Source organism: Arvicola amphibius, chromosome 17 (assembly GCF_903992535.2).
Source record: "Arvicola amphibius chromosome 17, mArvAmp1.2, whole genome shotgun sequence".
In the NCBI taxonomy this organism is placed as follows: domain Eukaryota; kingdom Metazoa; phylum Chordata; class Mammalia; order Rodentia; family Cricetidae; genus Arvicola; species Arvicola amphibius.
In genome coordinates, this window is record NC_052063.2 from 10,022,462 (window position 1) to 10,047,654 (window position 25,193).

At 45.1% G+C, this 25,193-nt stretch overlaps 1 protein-coding gene across 2 annotated transcripts; it reads left to right on the forward strand.

The window, feature by feature from the left end:
- The first annotated feature begins 746 nt into the window (after window positions 1-746).
- On the forward strand, window positions 747-25,193 carry Ndufa12 (NADH:ubiquinone oxidoreductase subunit A12). 2 transcript variants are annotated; one of them, XM_038314703.1, is made up of 5 exons: window positions 747-926; window positions 1,877-1,959; window positions 4,762-4,849; window positions 24,846-25,041; window positions 25,102-25,193. In XM_038314703.1, exons 1-4 carry the CDS (start codon window positions 841-843, stop codon window positions 25,033-25,035), a joined length of 447 nt encoding a protein of 148 aa, XP_038170631.1. In that variant the 5' UTR covers window positions 747-840; the 3' UTR covers window positions 25,036-25,041; window positions 25,102-25,193. The 2 variants fall into 2 exon arrangements, with proteins under 2 accessions (XP_038170631.1, XP_038170630.1); XM_038314702.1 differs by having other exon boundaries at window positions 748-926; window positions 25,072-25,193.

Sequence of the window (25,193 nt, forward strand, 5' to 3'; positions counted from 1 at the left end):
CACTCTGTAGACCAGGTTGCCCTCGAACTCAGAGATCCACCTGCCTTTGCTTCCTGAGAGCTGGGATTAACGGCGTGTGTCACTATTGTCCAGAACCCATGTAGAAAATGCTGGGTATGGTGGCAGCTTGGTAGTCTCAGTGCTGGGGAAGTGCAGGCAGGGATCAGTGAGGTTTGCAGTCTTGTCCATTTGGTCTGCTTCACAAGTTCGAGTCCATTGAGTGACTGTGTCCTAAAATTAAAAAAAAGAGGTAGATGATGCCTGAGGAACAACACAGTTGTCCTCTGACATGTACATGAGCACACACATACATGCATATTAAGACACACAAATCTAATGAAAAAGTAGATACTGCACAATCCCACCTATATGAGATATTTAAATTAGTCAAACTCTTAAAAAACTGAGAATGGAAGTTACCAAACGTGTGTATTCAAACTCATGTGCACTCGGTAGGGAAGGCGCGATACCAATGTGGGGTCAGAAATGCATTCCTCGGTTTCTAGCGCTGTAAAGAATTTATAGAATGGGTTCCATCGTTTTCTGGAGGAAGACATTGAATTTCGTACAGAAGAAACTCCCATCTGCGGCAAGTTTGTTTGGTGTACCGTCCCCACAGGGTCGCTTTCTGGGTACAGCCTGCGAAAAACATTTAAACTTCACCTTCAGGACGACTCCTGCCGCGGACTCCAGAACTCCCACCCGCGCGTGCGCACTGAGCTCCCCGGCCTCCGCGGGCTCAGGAACCTCCAGCCGGCGGTTCCTCGTGCAGAAACGGCCGCTTCCGCCCGGCGAGTTTTGCCGGGAGCACCGAGGGGGCGGGCCATACAGCTGGTTAAAATGGAGCTGATAGGGGTCCTGAGGCGCGGGCTGCAGCAGATCACCGGCCACGGCGGACTGCGGGGCTTACTACGGGTTTTCTTCAGGTAGGAGGCCAGAGCTCGACTCCCGGGTCTCTGGGGAAGGCACCGGCTGCTTTCCTGGAAAGGGACCCGGGTTCGATCGCCTTGGAGGACCGAGGCGACAGGCTCAGTCAAGGACGACAGGCTCAGTGTCCGGGCTGTCACCCTCGGAAGTCTCTGGCTCCGGCTCCGTCCCGAGCGATGGCGCTGTGCCGCAAGGGCCAGGGCCGCTGGGCTGCACTGGTCCCGAGTCCTGGGGTGTAAATTTACCGGACGACCCCTCGGTGACCTTGGGAAAGTTTCCCGCGGCGCTGGCGAACAGTAAAAAGTTGAAGGAGTCGATCCTTATCCTCCACGTCAGTCCCTGATAGTCCCGCCAGCAGCAGCAACTGCGGAGACCCATTTGGAGGCCTGTAGTGGATTGGAAAATCCAGGAGGCGTTCAGAATACGAAGATAGCATTCTTTGAGTCCCAGAATTGTCTGCTAACTAGTGTCTCTGGGTTCAGGGAAGGTAGATGCGTGCACAGTGGCTTGAAGGTCGTGTTTTCAATATAATTTAAGCACAAAGTGGTGTTGGTTCATGTGTTTCCCCTGCCTAAATGCTACTGGGACAACACCGGAGGAGATGCCAGAGTTCTTAGCAGCAAAGTTGATTCTCGAACGTTGAGTGGCGAGAGCCTTCTGCGGAAGGCTAGAGGTGTGTAACTATGTCTCCAGAATCTCCTCAGTCTTGTAGCTGATAAAGCAGTAGGTGGTAGTCTCCCCTTTTTTCGAGACAGCGTTTCTCTGTGAAACAGCCCAGCTGTCCTGGAACTCACTCTGAAGACCAGGCTGGCCTCGAACGCACAGAGATTTGCCTGTCTCTTCCTCCCACATGCTGGGATTAAAGGTGTGCGCTGCCACCGCCCAGCTTCTGTTTGTGTCTTGAACAGTGAACCATTCTGAGACGCCTTTTCCCCCCGTATGCTTACAGGGCAAATGACATACGGGTCGGTACTTTGGTGGGAGAAGACAAATATGGAAACAAATACTACGAAGACAACAAGCAGTTTTTTGGTGAGTGCAGTGTTTTCTCTATGAATAATTGGACTGGGGTTGGGATTTTGAGTCTGTTTTCCATATCATGCATGAGCTTATGCAAGGTCCTTGCTTCGAAGAAGTGTAAAATTCAACAGAAGATCTAAAAGATGAACCAACAAGATGGCTCAGCCAGTTTGGAGACCTGCCACCAAGCCTGATGACCTGAGTTATTCCTGAAGTAGGCTCCTTAGACAACCTCATGCCACATATTTCAGGTGAAGAAACCAAGACATCAGCTGGCTATTCCAGTTTACTATTACAGTTCACATGGCTGCAAAGTTGGTACCCCAAAGTTGGTTGGAGGCTAGCCAGGGCAGCCTGGGCTACAGAGTGAGAACATATCTCAAAAACAAACAGACAAACAAATAATAAACAAAAGAAAGCAAAAACCAAAAGAAATTGCCTAAAAACTGGTTTTTTATAGATGATGCAGCCAGAGTTCAAGGAAATATCTTTGCCAAAGAGACTTAATCGTATAACAGAAATGGCAAGAGAGCCCCAAGGGGTTTTCTTTCCGCTCAGTCCTGTGTTGTTAGGAGTCAAACTGGCTTTCCTTCTGTCTCTTCTTCTGCTCTCACACTAAAATATAGGTATCTTCATTTTTGCTGATCATTAATGTGATATGTACTGTTGTAAACATTAAATTTTAGTGTCTAGAGCAGGGTGAGGATTGAGCTGAGAATTTTAAATAGTTCAGTGATAAGAGTCCTTTCCGTGTATGCCCAAGGCCCTGGGTTCAGCTGCTAAGTACAGGGGTAACAAGAAGAACAAACTGGAAAGTGCCTTCTGCTGTAAGATTACTCTATTTCTCTTCTCCTAGTTTTTAATTAAATTTCTTGGCTTATCTTTATGTGTGGGTGTGTGAGTCCCATGCTGCACATATGAAGGTCAGAGGACAACTTGAGGGAGTTCGTTCTCTCCTTCCACAGTGCAGGATGCAGTGATTGAACTCAGGTCCTCACACTTGGCTGCAAGCCCCTTTGCCCACTGCCATCTCATTGACTTCTCTTTTAATACTTTAACTTGTATATATTTTAAAGACCTTTTTTGGTTTTGAGTTTTTTTGTTTTGGTTTTTCGAGACAGGGTTTCTCTATAGCTTTGGAGCTTGTCCTGTAACTAGCTTTTATAGACCAGACTGGCCTCGAACTCACAGAGATCCACCTACCTCTGCCTCCTGAGTACGGGGATAATGGGGAGGGGTAGATAGATAGCTCTGTAATTAACAATACTTGCTGCTCTTGCAGAGGACTTGGCTTCAATCCACAGAATCCACATGGTAGCTCACAGCAGTCTATAACTCTAGTTCCAGGGAAATCTGATGCCCACTTCTGACCTCCATGGGCACCACGCACTCATGTGGTGTACATATATGCATGCAGACAAAGCACCCATACACATAAAATAAAAATAAATAATTCTTTAAATAAATAGTAAAAAAAAAAAAAACCAAATTCCTGAAAGTGATTGCTAAGTGTGTACATGGACTTTCAAGATCAAAATAATATTTTTTTTTTAGATTTAATGGATATGAATGTGTTTGCCTGCATGTTTGTCTGTACCACATGCATGCCTGGTGTCTATGGAAGCCAGAAGAAGGTAACAGATGCCCTGGAACTGGAGCCACAAATGGCTGTGAGCCATTGTGTGGTGGCTGGAAACTGAACCAAAGTCCTCTGTAGGAGTAGCAAGTGCTCTTAACTGCCGAACCATTTCTCCACCCCTGACTTTCAACATTTTAAAAATGGATGTCTTATTTGAAATTGCTAAGGGTCAGCCCTGTCATAGTTTAAATCTATTCCCAAGGCCTGATTTATCAAACCTTTGCCATGGGCCATTCCATCAGCCTTGACAGTCTCCTGTCTGGTTGGATTATAGTTCTTCTCTTTTTTTGTAATGTGTTTTGTGTGCCAGACTGTCTGGTCTTGAATTGTTCTGCCAATGGACCTAATGGAAACTGAGAGCAGTTTTGGGGTGTGTGTGTGCGTGTGTGTAGGCCAACCTTGAGGATCATTCATTCAGCTTCACCTTTTTTCCTTTCATTGGCCAGGAACTCACCAAGTAGTCTAGGCTGGCCAAGCCAGTTTGCCCTCGGGGTCCACCTATCTCTGACTGAGTTGGTATTATATGTACCTACCACCGTGCATAGCATTTGTTTGTTTATTTAATTAATTTATGTGAGTTCTGGGGATCAGACTCAGGTCCTTGTACTTACAAGGTAAGCACGTCACTGGCCAGTTTTCTTCCTAGCCCTGGAAATAGTTTTAGAAGCAGTGGATAGGCTGTTCAACTCATTTCATAGATATTTGTTAAATAAAATAGCACACACAGCCATGATATTTTGAAAGCATGAACTGTCCTCGTACCTAACCATCATTTATAATACTCCCCTATTATATGAGTTTCACACTTTTCCAAAGAATCACATGGTTCCTTTTTTTTTTTGGTTTTAATTTATTTAGAAGCCTAGAATTAACGTGTAGTGTTGTGAATACATTTTGGCTCTGAGCTCTGAAGAATTCTCTTTTCTGCGAATAGACCACACGTGCCTCAGCTCATTTCTGTGTCGGGGAGTTGGGAAGGAAAAAAAAAAGGATTCTCCACTGAGAAAAGGTTGTGACCCCCCCCCCTCCCCCAGCTTAATCCCTGTTCTGTGATGAGGCCTGCTTCCCAGTGCACCAGGATGCGGTCCCTTGAGCATCGCCGTTGTGTTAGAACACATTGGTACTGTCTTCTTGGTTACGTGCGGATGCATAAGAAATGATCTTCTCCCGCGCAGGCCGTCACCGATGGGTCATCTACACCACTGAGATGCACGGCAAAAACACGTTCTGGGATATGGACGGAAGCATGGTGCCTCCCGAATGGTAAGCTAAGCCGCCACACTATTTATCCGACGTGCGGTGTTTATTTTACAACAGAAGGTTATCGCCTAGTTACTTGTAAGGCGTTTGCTGGTGATGAGGTGTGCCTCCGGGACACAGTGTTATACGAGCTACTCCACAGCGTGAGTGGTTTAAAGCAGCAATCACTTGTTTTTCCATAACTTTTGTGAGTGAGGGGCTCGAGGCCAAACAAGATGGCTGGTCTCCGCTCTGGGATGTCCGGGGCCTCAGAGTTCCAGTCTCAGCTGAAGGAGTGTTCACCTTGCAGCTGGCAGTTAGGTAATGCTGGCTGTCAGCACTGATGAATGCTGGGAGCCTCGCTGAGGCTGGGGTTGGAATCCCTTCTTGTTCTTCCGATTAGTGCTCGGAGAAGAGAGCGGAAGCCATACTGCCTTGTTAGACCTGGCCTTGGAAACAGTCATTATTACGTCCGTCTTCCTTGTATTGAAACAGAAAGTGCTGCCCCAGTTCGGCAGACGCATTGAGTGTCTTTCCTTGAAGGCGTGTTAAAATGACGTCATATGATATAGAATGGTGCAGTAATCTGGGAAGAACACACACACAGTGTCACCTATGCGAGCGAAGTGACCGGCACAGAGAAACCTGGCCCTGGACTTCTCCAGCAGTTTGAATCCAGCCATGTCCCTCAGCTTCTTTAGGGTGTGGTTTCCTCATCTATATAGCGAGAGCCCTAAGATTCCTTAAGTCTCTAAAACCTATGGTTTCATAATATGCATGCAAATTTATATAAAATATTTCAGAGCAAAGTACTTATATTTTTTAATTTTTTTTATTCTTGAAATAACAAACCCTGAAAATTCTTCCCAGTTGATCTAGAAATTTTCATTTAAGAAAATTCAAACAACAAAGACACAGCTAGAAATTGCTGATCTAGTGGGGCAAGCTTGGAATCCTGTCCACGTAGAAGGCTGAGGCGGAAGGACAGCGCCGGCCTGCACAAGAGGGCTGCGGCGATGGCTCACTGACAGCGCTCACCCAGCGCCAGGCCTCGCTTTCAGCTCTTAGTACTGCAAAGCAAACAGCAGTAACCCAGAAGTTAATGCATTAGGTTGGCTGTGACATGTGATTCTAATTGAACCTGGTCACTGACAGGGTTTGCGGGTCTTTTGAAAAGGAACTGGAGTAATCCCACAGCACACTCTTCAATTCTAAAGACTCTTGGAAACCAGGCCTGGGATGTTACAATGTAGGTGAAATGCAAGCTTAAGACAGAAGGAACTGGGGATTGCCATGAGCGAGAAATACAGACTCCTCCAAGAGGGTGGCAGCCTACTCAGCTCTCCCTGGTGCTGGTAGGTGAGACACACCAAGGCTTTCCAGATAATGGCTTTTCTAAATGAGTATATCTGTGTTTTCATTATGAGAGTTCTTGTTTTTCTAACTTTTTTTGGTAGCAGTTTAAGTATACCCAATAGAATGTTCATGGTGATGGAAATCTGTGTCTGCACAGTCTAACCCAGAAGGCACATCTGGTCCCAAGCACTTTAAAATGTGCCCAACACAACTAAGACAATGAGTCATTTGTTTATTTACATAGAAGTTGGGGGCGGGGTCAGGGCTTCATTCCATATGGTCTGGAGCTCACAGTGATCCTTTTGGCTCAGCTTCCCAGTACTAAGATAACAGACAGGCGTCAACCTTTTATTCATATTGTCAGCCTTTTATTAGAGTCAAATGGGCTACTTGATTGGGCAAGGAAAACAGTCTCCCAAGCCCTCTCACGCACAAGGGGGTTTTCACCTGGGCCGGTACTCGAACTGGTTGGGAGCTCTGGTGCCCTTGCCGAAGTCACTGAGTGTGAAAGGTGAAACAGCAGCGGCTCAGAGGTGGCACCTTTAGGCTTAGTGTTGGTGTTTTAAGGGGACAAGGCTGTGGCTCTGTTACAGTCCAGGGAGCTGTCCGGGTCTAGAGCTGCAGTCCCTAACTAGAGCAGTTCTCTGTGTTAAAGGACCCAACCCACAACCTCAAGGTCAAGTGCAGGGCTTGCCAGCTGAGGGGTCACCAGGCTTTTGTGAGACTGATTGTCTGTAGCTGGAGTTCGGGCTGCGTGGACTTGAAAGATGTGTGTGCCGCCGTTGTGTTTAGACTGACATCTGTCCCCTTTAGACACTAGCTTCTGTGCTTGGCGTCAGCATCTTGGGAGCCGGGAAATAGGGGTGCTGGTTTAAATTATGTGAAATGAAGCCCATTTCAAACTAGAATTAAAATTTTGGCGAGATCAAAGTCCCTGTTGAGCCGAGCAAGCAAGTCCTTTTATATACGATCATGTATAGATCACACGGATGAGAAGGTAGAGCTGGAGAAGACAGGAGCACCCTGGCAGCTGCCTGAGGGCGACAGAGGAGAGGGAGCTGGGTTTCTCTGTGAAAGGGGTCTCCCAAGAGTAGACTTTGATGCCTCGTCTCTGTATGGGGGAGAAGTGGTGGAGGCAGGCTGAGCTCTGTTTGTTCTTCGACTGACCTCAGTCTGCTAGCTGTGGCATGCTGTGGGTTCTCCCTTCCTCCCAGCCATCAATCTGAAGGTGGGACCCCATGTCATAGTTTCTGCCTGTGATCTTGGCACTCCAGAGGCTGAGGCAGGATGGCCATGAATTCAAGACCAGACTGGAGTACAATATAATCCTGCCTAACAAAACAAAATAAAATTGAAGGTGAGTTTATCTTTAAGTAGAGAACCAGGTAGTATTATGCATGCGTGGTATGAATAACATATACAACTTAATCATTGCTGTACACTCACCTTTATTGAGTACACAGTGCTTCTAAACTAAAGTAGATACTACAAACGAAACATTGGATAAAACACGTGTATGTTCTTATGGCAGAAAAACTTGTGTCTTTTTCTGTGTGTATTCTAAGTAACCATGAAAGCAAAGAAAAGAAAATGAAGCTGGGATTTATGTGAAGGAGGTAGAGCACAATGGGGAATCCAGGGTGTGTCTGTGTGTCTGTGTTTTTTCTTTTTTTTTGAGGCAGAGTCTTGCTCTATGGCCTATGTTGGCCTCAAACTCATGATCCTGCCCCGACTTCTGGGTGCTGGTAGCTGGTGTTAATGGCATAGACCACTGTGCCCTGCTTAGGAGGTTATTTTAATACAGGGGACAGGGAAATCTTTGAGGAAGTGACATTTGGGGAACTTAGGAGGGGTGAGAGTTCCAGGAAGAATTTTCCCTAGATGCTTAGCAGTGGGAGCTCTTGTGTGTCACACGCACTCTTGGTGTGTTGCACACAATCCTTGGCGTGTCAGGGGCACTCCTCTGTGTGTTATAAGAACAACAGTATGGCTAGTTTGACTGTAGCATACAAGTGAGGGGGAGATTAGATACAGGATAGGACAAATACTGTACCCCCGAACACTGTAGGCAATGGTTGATACCCTCTCTTCTTACCCCAGAACACTGTAGGCAATGGTTGATACCTTCACTTCTTACTCTCAGATTCTTTGGCAGTCACTGAGAGGTGAGGTAGGTTGTGATCAGGTTTACAAATTCTTTTAAACAGCCTTTTTGGAAACGATCTCGTTTTCTGAGGTATCATCAACGTTTGAATCATTTCAAAGTAGGGTGTCCAAATGTGGCCCCATCAAGCCTCAGTACCTACATGTATAATTACTACATTTCGGACATCTTCTGTTTAAACACAATTTAAACATCTATTTCAAGAAATTATCAGTAATATACCATGGGGTTTGGGCTGAACCTCAGAACTAAATCGATGGAATACAAACCAATAGGATAAATATAAATATATATATATATATATGTTTTATGACACAAAGCCACCTGTAAGAAATGAATACATGAATATTCAAAGACAATTACTATTGAATAATGTTAGCTCTGTATCATTATGACAGAATACCTGAAATAGTTACATACAAAGAGAAAAGAGTAGGCACGAGAGCCATGCTCGCCTCAAGAGCTTTAGTTTGGTTTTCAGGCTGGAGATACAGCTCAGAACACATGCCTAGATGTGCAAGTGTGTGCTCAACCCACAGCAGCACTAAATCAATCAGTCAATAAGAGTCCCTTACAGTAGGAAAAGGGACACGCATGAGAGTTGTGTTGGAAGGTGCTGGTTTCCTCACATGTCCTGCATGTGGACAGGGTGTCACAGAAATAAGGCCATGCTTTGCTTGTTGCGCTTTGCCAAGTAGCCTCCAGTCTGGGTTTGTCCCAGTGGTAATTGTAACTTCTGTCAGTTCATTAAGATGTCTGCTAGGTTTTCCGAAAAAAGAAATGACTCGTTTTCCTTTTATAGTTAATTAGCATTTTGTAAGGCAATATGTTGGAGTTTCATATCCCATTCATATTTTTAATCCTTTTATGTTAGTATCAATTCCTGTTTGAGTCAGTGGATTATAATCAATTTCTCTAATTAGTTCTTTTTTAATTAAATTGGGCTCAATTTGATTATTGGGGTGCATTTGGAATGCCTTTTGGGTGCTTTTGAAATGACCCCATCCTTCTTGGAGTGCACCCTTGCTTTCCAGTCCCAGATGCTTCCCTTTCACTATATGGCTTCTGTCCACACTTTGTGAACACTGACTTCTCTGCCGGAGATGGGTGAGGGCGTGCCATCCAGCTTGGTGCCCTGTCAGGGCCGTGGCATCCAGTCTAGTCAGAAGGAAACTGAAGAGCCATGAGCTCTGCTCTTTTTGCTGTAAATAGTTTTGCTAGATGACGAAAGTTGAATGGGATCTGAAGATTACAAGATAGTGTAGTGGTTGAAAAGCCATTGAACGTCATTCTACAAAGTTGGTCGTGAGTGTAATGAAGAAGGATATTCCTGATTTGTGCTGAAAGCTAGGCTTCTCGGGCCAGTTAGCTAAGCTGGGAACTCAAAGGAAAGGGTCTTGATTGAAAGGGATACACAGCAAAGGTGAACGTTAGGAGAGCAGAACTGACTTCTTGCTAAAGAAAGATTTGGTGGTCTTGATATTAGATCAGATTAGCCCCAGTGTTCCCTTAAGACAGAGCCTGATCCAGAGCAAGACCATGACTCTTCACCCCTTCTGTAAAGGCTGAGAGAGGTGAGGAAGCCACAGGGAAATGTTTGAAGCTAGCGGGGGAGCCTTATGAAGTTTAAGGAAAGAAAGCATTTCTGTGGCGTCACAATCGCGTGTGCAGCAGCAGGGACCTGTGTAGAAGCTGCAGCTGAGATCACTGATGAAGGTGGCTATGCTAAATGACAGTTCCAATGACACAGCTCCCTCTGCACTAGAGTTGACTTTCATAGCTAGACTTGATTTGAGACATCAGTGCCTGGCTCTATGGGTTACTCTCCTCTTCAAGCCCCGTGCAGCAGAGGCTTCAGGTCAAAGTCAGTGCTGTTTGCTGTTCCAGAAGCCTGTGCTCTGAGGAATTGTGCAAAAACCCTGAGGTCTGTGAATGGGATGGCAAAGCTTAGACAGCAGCATTTCTGCTCACAACCCGATTGACTGATGTCGCTGTGGAGACCTACTGCTCAGAAGTAAAGATTCCTTTCCAGCCTCGTTTTCACTGCAACACTTCCTGAGGGCTTCAAGGGAGATGGACAAGGAAATGAATGCTTACAGTCCTGCTAACACACACCCCTTCTGCAACCCCTGCATCAAGGAGTAATTCTGACTTTCAAGACATTATTTACAAAATACATGCAGTGATTATAGCTACTACATACACGATTCCTCTGATGGATGTGAGCAGTTCATTGAAAGCCTAGAAGGTAGTCACCATTCTGGAGAATATTAAGAACATACTCGTGGAGGATGTAAAAAGGGCAGAGCTTACTCCAGCCCTCATGAATGGCTCTGAGGGGTTCAGGGCTTCAGAGGGCACGAAAACAAAAGATGGGAGAGAACAAACAAGAGAAGTAGAAGCGGAGCCAAGACCCAAGATGTTACTGGAATAGAGATGCTTACAGGCCAGGAAGGAGAGAGACCTTTTGAGATAGCGTTTCCCGGTAAAGGTGCTATGAACATTGTCGAGATAATAGCAAAGGATGTAGGGTATTACATGAACATAGTTGGTAAAGCAGTAGCGTGGCTAGAGGGGATAACTCCAAGAGGGTCTTCTGTGGGTAAGATGGCATCAAGGGGCGTCAGATACAGCATGCAAATTCCTTACGGAAGACTCAGCTGGTATGGCCAACTTTGTTGGTTTTTTTTTGTTGTTGTTTTTTTTTTTTTTTTTTTTTTGTTTTGTTTTGTTTTTCGAGACAGGGTTTCCCTGTAGTTTCTAGAGCCTGTCCTGGAACTAGCTCTTGTAGACCAGGCAGGCCTCGAACTCAAAGATCCGCCTGCCTCTGCCTCCCGAGTGCTGGGATTAAAGGCATGCGTCACCACCACCGCCCGGCTTTTGATGTTGTTTTTAAGTGTTCTTTTGTTTGTTTTTGTTTTTTTTGAGACAGGGTTTCTCTCAGCTTGGGAGCCTGCCCTGGAACTCATTTTGTAGACTAGGCTGGCCTCAAACTCACAGAGATCTGCCTGCCTCTGCCTCCCGAGTGCTGGGATTAAAGGCGTGCGCCACCACCCACCACCTGGCTTTAAGTGTTCTTTTAAGAAGATGCAGGGAGCTCAGAGGGATGGCTCGGTGGATAAAGTGCTTCTTGATAAAGTGCTTCTTGTGCAAGCGTGATCCCCAGCTCACGCGTAGCCCAGGGTTGTGGTGTGCACCGGGAATCCCAGCACTGGGAGGCAGAGTCGAGAAGACCCCGACACTTGCTGAGCGGCCTGTCCAGCCAGCAAGCCCCAGGTTCAGGAAAGCCTCTCAAAGTAATGAGTAAAGGAAGATACATTGTGTCAACTTGCAGTCTCCACAGATACTGCCCCGTGGAGCATGCACTGGCATACATGTTCATGTCCCCTGGCACACAGACACAAAGAAAGGGAAGAGAAAGTGCCAGGCTAGGGGTGTAGCTCGGTGGCAGAGTGCCTACAGGAGAGACAAGACTTCAAGACAAAAATGATTTGGGATGATGGCTAGCAACTTCCAGCAATAAATTATTACAAATTAGGGTCTGTGTAGTTTGGGGACATACTGCTGCATACTTACTAGATGCCAGCATCCTGTGAGCTTAATTTTTCTATGTACAGTCAACCAGAAGTCTTCTTGTGATACTGTCCTTCATGTGCTGCTGATCACACACTGTCCACGACATTCCCCAGTGGTTTTATAGCCCCGCCATGCTTCCTGCCTAATACTGCATGTTCCGTTCCCATCTCCCCCAGTCTATATCGCTTGTTGTACTTACTCAATAATTCTTTAGGTGTAACTAAGTCAGTGCTTCCATCCTGGTCCCCTCAGTAGACTGCCACCTCCCACAGTGAACTTCCTCCTGACCCCACTTTGCCTCCAGCACCCACACATGGCTGCTCCTAAGGGCACCCCTCTTAGACACCTTGCTGGGTTAACATACAAAATAGTTTCATTATGACATTTTCATACATATCTATAATAACTGGGCATATTTTCCTCCCGCCCCAACTTGGCCCCACTTCATGGTGTTTGTATTCTGGTTGCTATGTAGTTTCAAGAAAGAGGTTCAGGCATTAGGCTGATCCCTCAGGAAGCTGCTGCACAGCTAGTTGTCTGGTAGGAGGTGGTGGCTCCTAGACGAGCGTGCAGGTGACACAAGCTACAGTTTAGGGCGGGAGTCATTATCAGTCACCGGAGCACCAGTTACCAGACAGCCGGGCATGGCAAACATTGGCTCGCACTCTCTTTGTTAGCAATTAGGTGTTTCCTCTGAGTGCCTCTGCTCCGGGCCTTCACAGAGCTACAGAGGTGCCATCCAGAGCTGTAGTCAAGTCTTTACTCTGGAAGGCCACACTGCCGCATGCACAAGGGTCCTTTTGCACAGAGATACCTCATAACTTGACAGCTGGCTTCCCCGGAGCCAAAAGTTGGAGAGAAAGCAAAAGAGTCCTCTCCAGGTGGAGGCCGGGATTTCCAAACCTAATCCTAGAAGTGACATTCTGCTTGTTAGGAGCGAGCCAATTAGTCCCTGCTCTAAAAATGGGCATTGAACAAGGGGGTGAGTCCAGAAAAAGAGATTGTTGGGGGCCCTCTTGAGAGGCCTGGATCACAGCTACAGGAAGCGAAAGTAAGATCTGTGTAGAACTTTGAAATGAATAGGAAAAAGAAATGCTCTTTAAGGAGCCGGGCCTGGCGACACATTCCTGAAGTTCTGGCTCTCCATAGATGGGAAGAGAAGCGGGAATGTTTGGGGCCAGCCTGTTCTACATAGCAAGACTTTGTCTTAAATACCAGTAACAGTAAAAGCCTGTTCACATCGTTTATCTTTACGTTCAAATTACTTGTCTTTGTTGTTGTGTCTTTTGTTTCTGTGTCTTTGATCTGGGCACTGGTGGTAGAGTTACCAAGGTAGGGAAAGCAGAATGGGGTGGGGAAGCAGGCTTGGAAGTCAGAAGTTCTCTTTGTAGGCGCAGCTGGGCAGAAGAGTAGTCAGTTGAAACCACTCATTGGAAGTCAGGATAGAAACTGGTGCTGGAGACGGGGGTTTGCTGTGATTTTAGCCAATGTATTGTGTAATTTAAAAGAATATGGCCTTCGGTGGCAGTGCCTCGCTTGCTGCTCTGGAGACCAGGAAAGAACAGACTTGCTAGAAATTGAGCTCGGATTGGTAAATTGCTTATGGCTTGCAAGGAGTCACACAAGCCTGTTCATTAGGCGTGTTTGGACGTGCCTCAGGGCTGGTGTGCATGGAACTGGCAAGCTCCCGGAGGAATGGGAATTCTAACGCTGCGCCTCTGTCTGTGGAGAGGTTGACTGGTGGGGAGCTTGAAGCTTTTAATCACAGGCCAGCTCCTGCACCTGCCGATGCACCTCTCCTCTCAGGAGACTATGTGCTGTGTCGTCTAGAGGGTGAGAGAACACAGCTCCTGGACGGCTGGCTGAGCTGTCTCCTGCTTCAGTGACTGCGAGCTCTCAGGGAGAGGAACATCAGATGTTGCCCAGCTGGCAGGCCGCGGTGCCTGTCTTCTGCTGAGTCCTCAGGTGCCAGGGAGGCCTTTGATAGTCTTGCAGCTTGTTCAGCAGCTGCATAGTCTCACCTGGGGACAGATCTTCTTCCAAGGCCTTGGTGAATTTTGTTCGAATCAGAAATCCTTAGTCATCCTGTCAGCTTCGCTTATTCTTCCCCAGTCTTGCGGGGAAGCGAGTTCGCTCTATGGCTCTCACCTTGGCTCTGCTTCTGTCAGTCTGCCAGTAGCCAGTACAGTCACTGGGTTCCTCCATGGATAAACAGAGGGTGTGTGTGTGGTACAGTTGTTGGAAGGGCACTGGGGGCTGGGTGGGTCTTGAAGGAAGAACACAGTACTGTCTGTGATAGAGCATAGCACTCTGTTTACATGCAACAAATATTAATTGAGGGCCTCGCTACATGTCAAGGACTAGGATGCGTTTATGTGAGAAGTGCAATATATATGCCCTCTGGGAGTTCATAGTCACTTAATGAATACAGTCAGGCAGAATAATAATGTTCTACAACTCAGGGTTCTCATTTTCCTGTCAACCTTTTTTTTCCCTGATGGGATCAGCAGTAAGATTTTAATTTCTCCAGGAATTTCTATTAGTTCCATTGCTCGTATAGAATAACCTCCAAGTATTTAGTTAAGTAAATAATACATATTTATACCACTTTTATTTTCCTCAGTTTTATCTTTAACTATCCCTGTCTAGATAGTAATGCACAAAAGTTAATTTTCATTGGGTATGGTAGTTAGCCTGTGCATGGACTTACAGACATAAAAAACAAATAAATAATGAGTAAATTAAACATAAAACTTGACAGAGTTAAAATGTTACTGAGTTGGAGAATTAGAATGTTTGGATTATGTCATGCTTATAAAATTATCATTCTCACATCAGTAGAGTAGACTCACTGTTGTGACTTGATGTCTGGGAGCCCTGAATTCACTACAGAGTGTGGTGTAATGGCTTGCTTAGACTTTTCTCTGCGCATGTATGCTGTGTGCCCACTTGGTGGCACCTTCTGTTCATTTTTAGCTAACATGTCGTTTCCCTCAGTGTGGAGCACCTATGTCTCCTTGTATACTGTCATCTTGCTCTCTTTTTCTTTCTCCCTCCCTCCCTCCCTCTCTCCCTCCCTCCCTCCCTCCCTCCCTCCCTTCCTCCCTCCCCTTGGACTGTATTCTAGATTTTTTTTTTTAAAAGAACAAGGTCATGGAAGGGGATTATATGGAGTAGGTGAGGTAGACAGAGGAGAGTCAAGCGTGATTCTTCGGGTTAGGCTTGACTGCTCAGTACCATAGCGGTGAGTGGAATAGAAAGGATGGAGTTGGTTGTGCTGGTCTGTGCCTGTCCTTTCAGAAGCAGGGCGGTGGGGGAAGAAGAATCAGGAGGCGAAGGCCAGCCTGAGCTGCATGATACCTCGTACCAGGGAGACAGAGGATTATAGAAGAAAGGTAGTCAGGCAGGTGGGCGGGCAGCCTGAGAGGTAGTAGGTAGTGATGGGCGGGGCTCAGTGTAGAGCACCTGTGCATGGTGCATGAGGCCCTGAGTTTAATCTGGAGCTCTGCAAAAACACAACACAAAGCAAAGCCTGGTTATTAAAGGTTGCAGCCGTTAGGGAAACCTTGGAAATCCGGGGGATGGGGTGCAGCCAAAAATAAGCTCTGAATCCCTGGGGTTTGGAGCATGCGTCCTTGCCATTTCACTCCCCCGATACGGGTCAGCTGCTGGAGCAGACCCGGAAATTCCTGTGACCCCCTGCCTGCCGGAGTAAACAACTTGTTTTCCTACCCTTGCAGCAGCTCTGAGCACGGGACCCTCAAGAGTTCCTGATGGCAGGGGAGTGGTTTCTGGTGGGCTTGCTTGCAGCTGAGAGTTAGGGCGTGGCCATTAGTCAAAGAGACCCTATATAAGCTGCCCTGGAACACAATAAAGGGACATTCTTGGCATTACCCGTGTCTCTGTGTGTTTCAATCTCAAGGCCCTTGCCCGACTCGCAAACCGTAGCGCATAGAGCAGGCGTTGAGCTACAGGTGTTCGTTTTGAGATGTGGGGTCTTGCCCTGTTGCCTAGCCTAGCTCTGAACTCCTGGGCTAGGGTGGTCCTCCTGCCTCAGCCTCCTGGGTAGCTGCCGCCTCTGTCCCATAAGAACCACAGCAGGGAGAAGAGATGACAGTCTTGGTCACATCCTCTTTAGAAGAAAGTTTGTGGTTATAAATAATAAGCACTTACAAAAATTCTGACATATGCACAAGTTTGTGTCCTCCCCTCCCCCACATTTCTTGCATCTCAGCAAACATTCTGCCTGTCAGTTGAGTGTTCCAGGATCTGGGGGCTTTTGTACAATGGCAATTCGTATTTAAAATTAACATCCCATTTATTGCAGCTGTAAATCTCAAACTGTAGTTCTTAAGCCTCAAGGCTTAGCTCATAAACAGAATAACAAGATTAGTAAATTGAATACTTTTTGCATAAAAATGAAGAATAATCATTTTCTCTTGTTCTTTGATGAATGTTTGATAAACTCTAATGGAAAGGATTTAATCCTCCTCAACAGTTATATCTATTTACAAATTTAGTTCATTACATTATTTTAAGCATTTTAGTTAGGCTATAAATTTAATATATTTTATTTTTTCCAATTCTTCAAATGCTCAGTGAATAGGAAGACTAACAGCCCCATCAAGCAACTGTTGTGATCACATAAGCAATTCTTTTTACTCAAGCCAGAAACTTAAGGGTCATCTCGACTCATCTTTCTCGAACATCTGCCAATGTATTTTTCCTGCTTTACCCCTTTTAAATCAGGATTAATGTGTCATTGTTAGCGTGAGCTGTTCTGGTATCCCATGCTTGTACCATTGCTGTCTTGGCCACCCGCCCTTTCGCACCTCCCCTCCACTTTTTAAAACTGTATTTGTTAGCGTGTGGAGGGCTGATGTGTTAGGGCGTGGTAAATGCGTGTTGCAGTGTGTATGTGGGAGTCAGATGTCTTAGTTAGGGTTTCTATTTCTGTGAAGAAACACTGTGACCGCAGCAACTCTTCTTAGGGGTCCTTACATTGTCAGAGGTTTATCACGGTGGGGTATGGCGCATGCAGACAGACATGGTGCTGGCGAAGGAACTGAGAGTCCTCCATTTGATCCACAGGTAATAGGAAGGGAACTGAGTATCCCACTGAATCTGATCAAAGGAAACACACTTCCTCCAGCAAGGCCATGCCTATTCCAACAAAGCCACGCCTCCCAATAGTGCCACTCCTTATGAGCTTAGGGGTGTCAATTGCATTCAAACAACCACCCCAGAGAACAATTTTGTGAAGCTGGTGCTCTCTTCCCGTGTTGGTGTAGAGTCCAGGATCTCACTCAGGCCTGCAGGCTTTCTGGCAGGCACCTTTCCCAGCTAAGCCACCTCGCCAACCCCACTGCTTTTCTCCCTGCGTGGACTAAACATCTGATTGCTGCCCAGTGATGTCACTCGAGCCCAGGCCACAGTTGCCTCCTGCTTAGCTTCTGCAGCTACAGCCCAAGTGATTTGATTACATCCATGCAGCCCACTGCCAGTGTTGCCGTGGGAGAGATTAGTGATTGGGCTTTATCTGGTTTTTGTTTCCCGTACTGAGCTTTGAATTTAGGGCCTGTGTATGCTAGGCTAGTACTGTACCACCGAGCTACACGCCTAGCTCACAATGAAGTCTGAGGGCTAGTCGTCTTCGCTCTCGTGTGTGTGTGTGTGTGTGTGTGTGTGTGTGTGTGTGTGTGTGTTATATTTGGGGGTTTTGCTCATTATCTTAATTGATTGAATTTGCAGACTCAAACCAGGGGGTATGCATGTGAGACCAACACTTCATTACTGGGCTCTGTCCCCCGCCCCATTTTCTTTTTCTGAAACCTCATGTAGGGCACATTGTGTTCTCCTCGTAGTGAGGCTACAGCTCCCATCCGCTTACTCGGTCCACGAGGCTTGTGTGATCCAGTGCTTTCCAGCTCTGGACACTGCCTTACACTGTGTTTGGTCTCATTGACTCTGGTTTTTTCTTAAACTGGGAGGGCACTCTTGCTCCAGGCTCTTCATGGAGGCTGTTTCTCTAGGCCTTGCGTGTCCTGTGCAGAAGAGGCGCTCCCCCTCCCCCTGTCATTCTTTCCCCTTTGGCATGTACCTCTGCCTGGCATTTTATTTTTTTTTAATTTCCCTTTTATTGAGAGTAGATTTTCCCCCCATACAATGTATCCTGATTGTAGTGTCCCTCCCTCTACTCCCAGCTCCTCTCTACTTCCCCTCCATCCTGACCCACCCCTTTCTGTCTTTCATAGAAAACAAACCGGCTTAGAAGGGATATTAATAAAATGTAAGAAGATAAAACAAAAACTAACACATCAGAATAGGACAAAACAAACCAACAGAAGGAAAAGAAGAAGAAACAGACAGACACAGAGACCCACTTGTTTGCACGCTCAGGAATCCCCTAAAACACTAACCTGGAAGCTATACTATTTATGCGAAGGACCATATTTCTATTTCTGGGTCTGGGTTACCTAATTCAGGATGATGTTTTTTTCTAATTTGAAAAAAGTGAAATCGTGAAATTGTCAGGTAAATGCTTAGCGTTTATTGTGTATTTTATCTTTCTTGTCTGTTTCCCCAGTTCCCATACTAAAACCTTCCGAGCACATAATAGCTTGTAGATGAGTGCTTGTCGGATGAAGATAGATCGATTTTCTGGGAAGCAATCATTATTTTTAGAGAAAATGATTAATTTAAGTCCTTAATGCAAAAACGACACTCCTTTAGGATTTTAAAACAGATTTGGTTTTGTTTTGTGTGTAACTTGCCTGCAGGTATGTCAGTGTGCTTCTGTCTCGTAGGCTAGAAAATTCCTTATCCTTACCCATAGAACTGGAGTTACAGCTAGGAGCCCCCATGTGGGCGTTGGGAATAGGACCTGGGAGCAGGAAATGCTTGTGCCTACCAAGCTATCTCTCCGGTTCCTCCGCCCCTTCCTTTTTAGAGACAGGATCTTACTGTGTAAGCTCTGGCTGGCCTGGAACTACTTAGACCAGGTTGGCCAGGAGCTCATAGAGATCTACCTGCCTCTGCCCCTCCCGTGCTGGGATTAAAGGCGTGCAACACTGCACCTTGCTTAAAATAGGTACCTCTTAATGTTTGTTTTCTGACCATAAAGCAGGAGTACAAATATGTTCTAAGAAACCACAAACTGAATGATTAGATTTTTCTACTACCATTTTTAAAAATACAAGGTCTGGCTATGTAGCCTAGGCTGGCCATGAACTCCCCATCCTCCCATTTCGGTCCCCTGAATGCTGGATTGGCAGGTGTGTATCACAACACCAGTTCTGTCTGATTTTGGTTTTGAGACAAGGTTTCATGTAGCCCAGTCTGAAGCTTGCTCTACCATCCAAGGCTGGCATTGGACTGGTAGCCCGTTTCCCTGTGTGTTACCGTGCTGGGGTTGCAGGCATCCTCAAAGGAGTCTTACATTTTACAAAAAAAAAAAAAAAAAAAAAAAAGTTAATGGAATTTTGGCACCTAGGCTGTAGAAATAAGTGGGGTTTTCCTTTTAAAACAAAGAACTCTTCTTGTTGCCTATGTCCAGATTTTTTTAAAAATCTTTATTGTATTCATAGGTTATCATGACCATGGTACATCCTGCGTATATCACAAGTAGGAAATTAGATAGATATTTTCAACATTTCTGTGTGACTGTTAATGAAAGGTAGCATTGTAGAAATGACCTTAGAAAAACATTCATTAAGGTAGACTGAGAGAAATATCTCTCTACCACTAAATCATTGTGTACTTCAGAGGAAGTGATTTTGCTTTCAATGGCACCTTAAGTGAAGTAAGACTAGAAGTCAATAGAATCTATAATCTCAAAATATGACAGAAGACGTGGGTAGGACTTATAAACCATTTCCTGAATTGGTTTGATATAGGATATTTCATTTTAACACAATTGATTTCTTCTAAGTAATATGTGTTTGTTACAGAAAACATGTGTTTGTTACAGAAAACAGCTAAGGAAACAAGCAGGCTGTTTCACCACCAGATGGAAACAATAACCATTAGCATTTTGATGCGTATTATTCTGATCTCCTTTTCTGTGTACATATATACTTTGGGTTCCATTCTTTAACATGTTTAAATTTTTAATTCAATTCATTTGTGTGTATATGTGCTTTCATGAGTTTATATGCACCAGATATATGCAGGAGCCTGCTGAGGCCAAAGAGGGCATTAGATCCCTTCAGCTGGAGTTAAACCCACCACATGGTGCTGAGAACCAAACCTGGGTCCTCTTCAATAGTAATAAGTGCTCTTTTAACCACTGAACCATAAGTCCAAGTCCAAAATTTTGTTCTTTAGGTGTGTGTGTCTGTCTGTCCGTGTGTATTTGCTGTCTGTCTGCCATGTATGTGGGTGCCTACAGAAGCCAAAAGAGGGAGGGCATCAGATGCTCTGTGCCGGGTTACAGGTAGCTGAGCTCTCTGCAGTGGTTACTAGGAACTGGATTCCGGTCTTCAGCCATAGCAGTCAGTACCCTGAACCACTGAGCTGTCTGTCCAGCCCCTGTTTTAATGATTAATGTCCTTGTTCTGCCACTTGGACAAACCATTTAAAGTCTCGTGCACTGGATGCCTTGGTTATTAAATTGGAGCTATAACCTCCACTTCCCTTGTTACAAGGATCAATGAATTAATGGTTTTTGCAGTGTTGAGAACAAGGCCCATGATTTACAAATGCTATCTAAGTATTGTTTAAAAAAATTGACCAAACAGCCGGGTAGTAGTGGTGCACGCCTTTAATCCCAGCACTTGGGAGGTAGAGGCAGGCCTGGTCTACAAGAGCAAGTTTCAGGACAGTCTCCAATGCTGCAGAGAAACCCTGTCTTGAAAAAAAAAATCTTTTTGACCAAACAGCCTGTTTAAACAAACATTGTAAATCTTAAAATGTGGCGAATGTTTTATCAAGTGATAGAGTAATCTATACTGTAATTTATAGCGAGAGGTTAGTCCAGTGGCCGTGCCATGCATAATTTAAGCATTCCCTTTTATTCTTGGCTTCGTTCTTTCCATTTTCTCACTATTAGGAATAAAGCTGTGATCAGCATACTCCGTGTGCATAAGTGTTTGGCCCAGGTGTCTCCAAGAAAGAGTATTAAATGTAACATATATGGCCTGTACAGTTTGGAAGAAACTTTTTTAAAAAAAATCAAAGTGTGCAATGCCATATCTTGTATTCTAGTGAACATTTCAAATCAAGTGTACATTTGCTGAGACATTTTAGATGTTTATTTTCCCTAAAGTTCTCGTTTTAGAAGACCAGTTACCTCTTGCTGTTTCTAAGCACTATGACTCTGGAATTTTTTGATCTGTAATGGGAAATCTAACTTAGTTCTTTTTAAAACAAATCCATGCTAGCAGTGTGCTGAGCCTTTGTTCTCCCAATGATGCGACAGCCCAGCTTCCTCTGGTTAGCTTGAGCCCGTGGGCACTGGAAGTCGTCGTGTCCCTGGACGTCGTGGTGTCCGCTGTGCACCTTCTTTTGTTTGTGGCCTAACACTTGAATCTGCCAGTGACACTCTTTCTGGCTTCCAGCATCCACCGTTGTCTTGGATGGACTTCCAGCTGATTCTAGAATGCTGTCATTGAATTCTGAAGGAGAACCTGCTGGGGATTGGATTCACATTTTATTTAATTAATAGTCCCTATGTTAACAAGCTTCGAGTGGCCATCTTATAAAGCATATTTGATTTTTTAAATCTATGTCAGCTTGGGCTGGGTAGATGGGGTGGGAAGGGTTCCAGTAATTATGATTTCACATCTCTGTTTCCAGTCATGTTGATTCACTTCAGTATATTTGAGTATTGATTTTCCCTATTGTTATACTTTGTCATTATAAATTCTTTTTTTGTCTTTGCGACTTTCCTCCTTTTTGCCACTGTTTTTATTTGTGGTCTCAGGGCTCTGGCTAGCTTTTCTAATTTATCTCTAGGCAACATCAGTCACCACGGTTGTAGACAGTGCTCTTAGAATGTTGGCATCTTTAAGTCATTCGAATAAGTCTGACCCTTTGCAAATAAAATACTTTGGTGTGGAAATCTAAAGGTACCATTTCTTTCCTTTGATTTAATAATCATAACAAAAACAGAAGAGTTATATTATTAGCCCTGCAGGCCATAAACATTTTCTTATTTCTTTGTAGCTTATTGTAATGATTATAGTTTGTATGTATGTGACTGGGTTTCAGAATGTGTTTGTGTGTGTGCACGTGCACACGTGTGTGTCAGAGAGAGAGAGAGAGAGAGAGAGAGAGAGAGAGAGAGAGAGAGACTTACTGTGTAACTCAGGCTGGCCTCAAACTCAGAGAGACCAGCCTGCCTCTGCCTCTCTAGTGCTGGGATTAAAGGCATATGCTACCAGGCCTGGCTAATGATAGATTGTTATTTACTTGTTTCTGATGCTTGCATGTATCTTTGCAAGGATTTCAAATTTTATAAATTACTATAAAAATGATCTTTTCCTTGCATTTTCTTTTTTTCTGTAAATTCTTCAATTTATCACTTAAGTAATCAAATAGGCATTTGCAGGATTTAGACGATGGTTTCTTAAATATCATTTTAACCTTCAGCGGTCTTGAAAGTAATTAACTGAAAAAAGTTTTCTTATTACTTAAGCTGGTTCAGTGAGGTGAAAAGCAACTATTTCCACTATGCCTTAAACTCACATAAAGCCCTTTGGGATGGGACAGTCTTGCTTTGACAGCTAATCCCTCTTCTTAGTAATTGACAGAACCTGCCCCACAACCAGCAGCCACAAGGGTCTCCATGTTTTGTTACTGATCCCAGTCACTCGAGTGATCCTGTTTTCTTTAGAGGATGTGAGGTAGACACCAATCTGTCTTCTACAGGCTTTTTAATTCTTCATTGCTCGCCAATCATGATACAATTGTTAGATTCAAATAGGAATTATAATATATACATTACAATATAATATATACATGTGTATGCGTTTTTACTGGTTTTAGCCAGCTGCTCATCTGTGCCCATCAGTTACTGCTGGCAGCCAGTCCTCGCTAGCAGAGCGCTCAGCTTCATGCTGGAGTAAAACCTTGTCTTCTTCTTCATCTTGTGGCTGAGTCATCACTTCCCTCTTGGAGCTACAGCCTAGTTCTGCGACTCCTCCAGCAGAAGTGGTTTCTCTAGCTTCCACGCTCCAGGGTCTGGAGTGATCTCATATGATGGCTACTCTCTCTGCTCCCTTTCCCCATGTACATTTTCTGCTTTTGCTGCCTTTTTGTCTCTTGAACTTGGAAGTCCTTTCTCCTTACTGAGCTCTTCCGTTTCTACTCCGTGTTGAGCCAGGTCTTAAAGTCTCCCATCAAATAGCCTTTGGAACTTGTGTTTATTTACAGTGTGTGTGTGTGTGTGTGTGTATTTATGAGTGCTTTTGTGTTCAGTATTCTTGCCATGGATGTTCAGGGTCAGCAGAGCCCTCTTCATCCTCACGTGGGTTCTGAACTCAGGTCCTCAGCCTTGGCGGGAAGCACCTTTGCCTGCTGACCCATCTCTCTGCCTCTCTTGAAATTTAGTTAGATGTTCTTTGAAACCCAAACACTTAGGAATTTCAAGCTATGGTTTTATGTATCTGTATACTAGTTTAGAGATAGGCTTTTGCTAATGTAGCCCAGACTAGTCTTGAATCTCCTCTCCCTACCTCTATGTACCTCAGTACTGATTACGAGCCACCTTGCCCACATTAAATTCTGACCTCTTGAGGAACGGGGAAGTTCTGTTTCATTTTGTTTTATGGTGTTGTTCTAACTCAGGCCTCATCGTGCCTGACTATCTCTCTACTACTGTGATGAACCCACAGCTCTGGAAGCTGTATTCCTATTCCATTAACCTGAGTGCCTTTTCAGAAGCCCCTCCGATCTTATGGTGCATTCTGAGTCCCGGTACCTTCAGTAACGACAGCCTATGTCTCTTGAGTACTACTTCAGAAAATAAAGACAAATGTAAAACAGTATAAGGTGGCCGTACGTGGCTTATTTTTTTTTTTAGGTAACAACTACTTCTTGCTATTGAGAATTGACTAGCTTTCTTGTGTGGCTGGCCAGTTCATTCTAAAGGAAGAATGTAGTGTATTTTGAGCAACGTTGTGACACTTACATTGTTTGTATTGCTATAACTATGTTTTCACCCAAATCTCCTTTGAATCTTAAACATGTAGTTTGCTTATAGGAGACAGGGTCTCATGTTGCACAGGCTGGCCGGGAACTCCTGGGCTCAAGCAGTGCTCACACTTAAGCCTGTGGGGCAGCCAGGTCTGCATCACCTTGCCCAGCTTGTTTTTATCATTCTACCCCTTCCCCAACACACACGCGCACACATACACGCATGCACACGCACGCACGCACACACACACACACGCATGCACACACACGCATGCGCACACACACACGGCTAGAACCAGAATTAGGCACTGAACTAAGTACCAAGATTTAGTATTTTTAATACAAGTTGTTGATTCTGTGGTGTTCAGGCTCCAGCTTGAATTGAAGACACGTGCAGAAACCATGCAGAAACCGTTTTCTCTAGCAGAGCCCTCATGAATTTCAAACGGAGGCTTTGTGAGCCAGAGTAACCTGAGCATATTAAATACCCAGAATGAGCCCGTAAACTCCCATTCCTCCACTGTCTAAGATCAACTCTAGAGTAACATTGTCACATCCACAGTCAGGACCCTCGTTATAAGCAATACTGTGTCATGATCCGACAGCATCGTTTTCTTTATTTGTAATATGTAAAATAACAGTGGAACCGGAAAAGGATGGTGCCTTAAATTTGATGGGACTTAGTGATGATGGTGGCCGGCACGCACGGCTGAGTGCCTGCCTGATGGGGTTTATGGGTGCTGTGCTGCTGTTTGACGTAGACCATAACCGGGGTCTTTCCTCTTCTAGGCACCGTTGGCTTCACTGCATGACTGATGACCCTCCAACGACAAAACCGCCGACGGCCCGTAAATTCATCTGGGCAAACCACAAGTTCAACGTGACTGGCACTCCAGAGCAATATGTTCCTTATTCCACCACGAGAAAGAAGATCCAAGAATGGGTCCCACCGTCGACACCGTACAAGCGACCCGAGTGAAGACGAGTTCCAGCGCGTATGGGATGGCACAGGATTGTTCCAGCGCGTACGGGATGGTACAGGATTGTTCCAGCGCGTACGGGATGGTACAGGATTGTTCTTGGATTGACACTTGTTCAGCTGACTGTGAACTTGATTAAAGCTGCCTGGCCATGCAA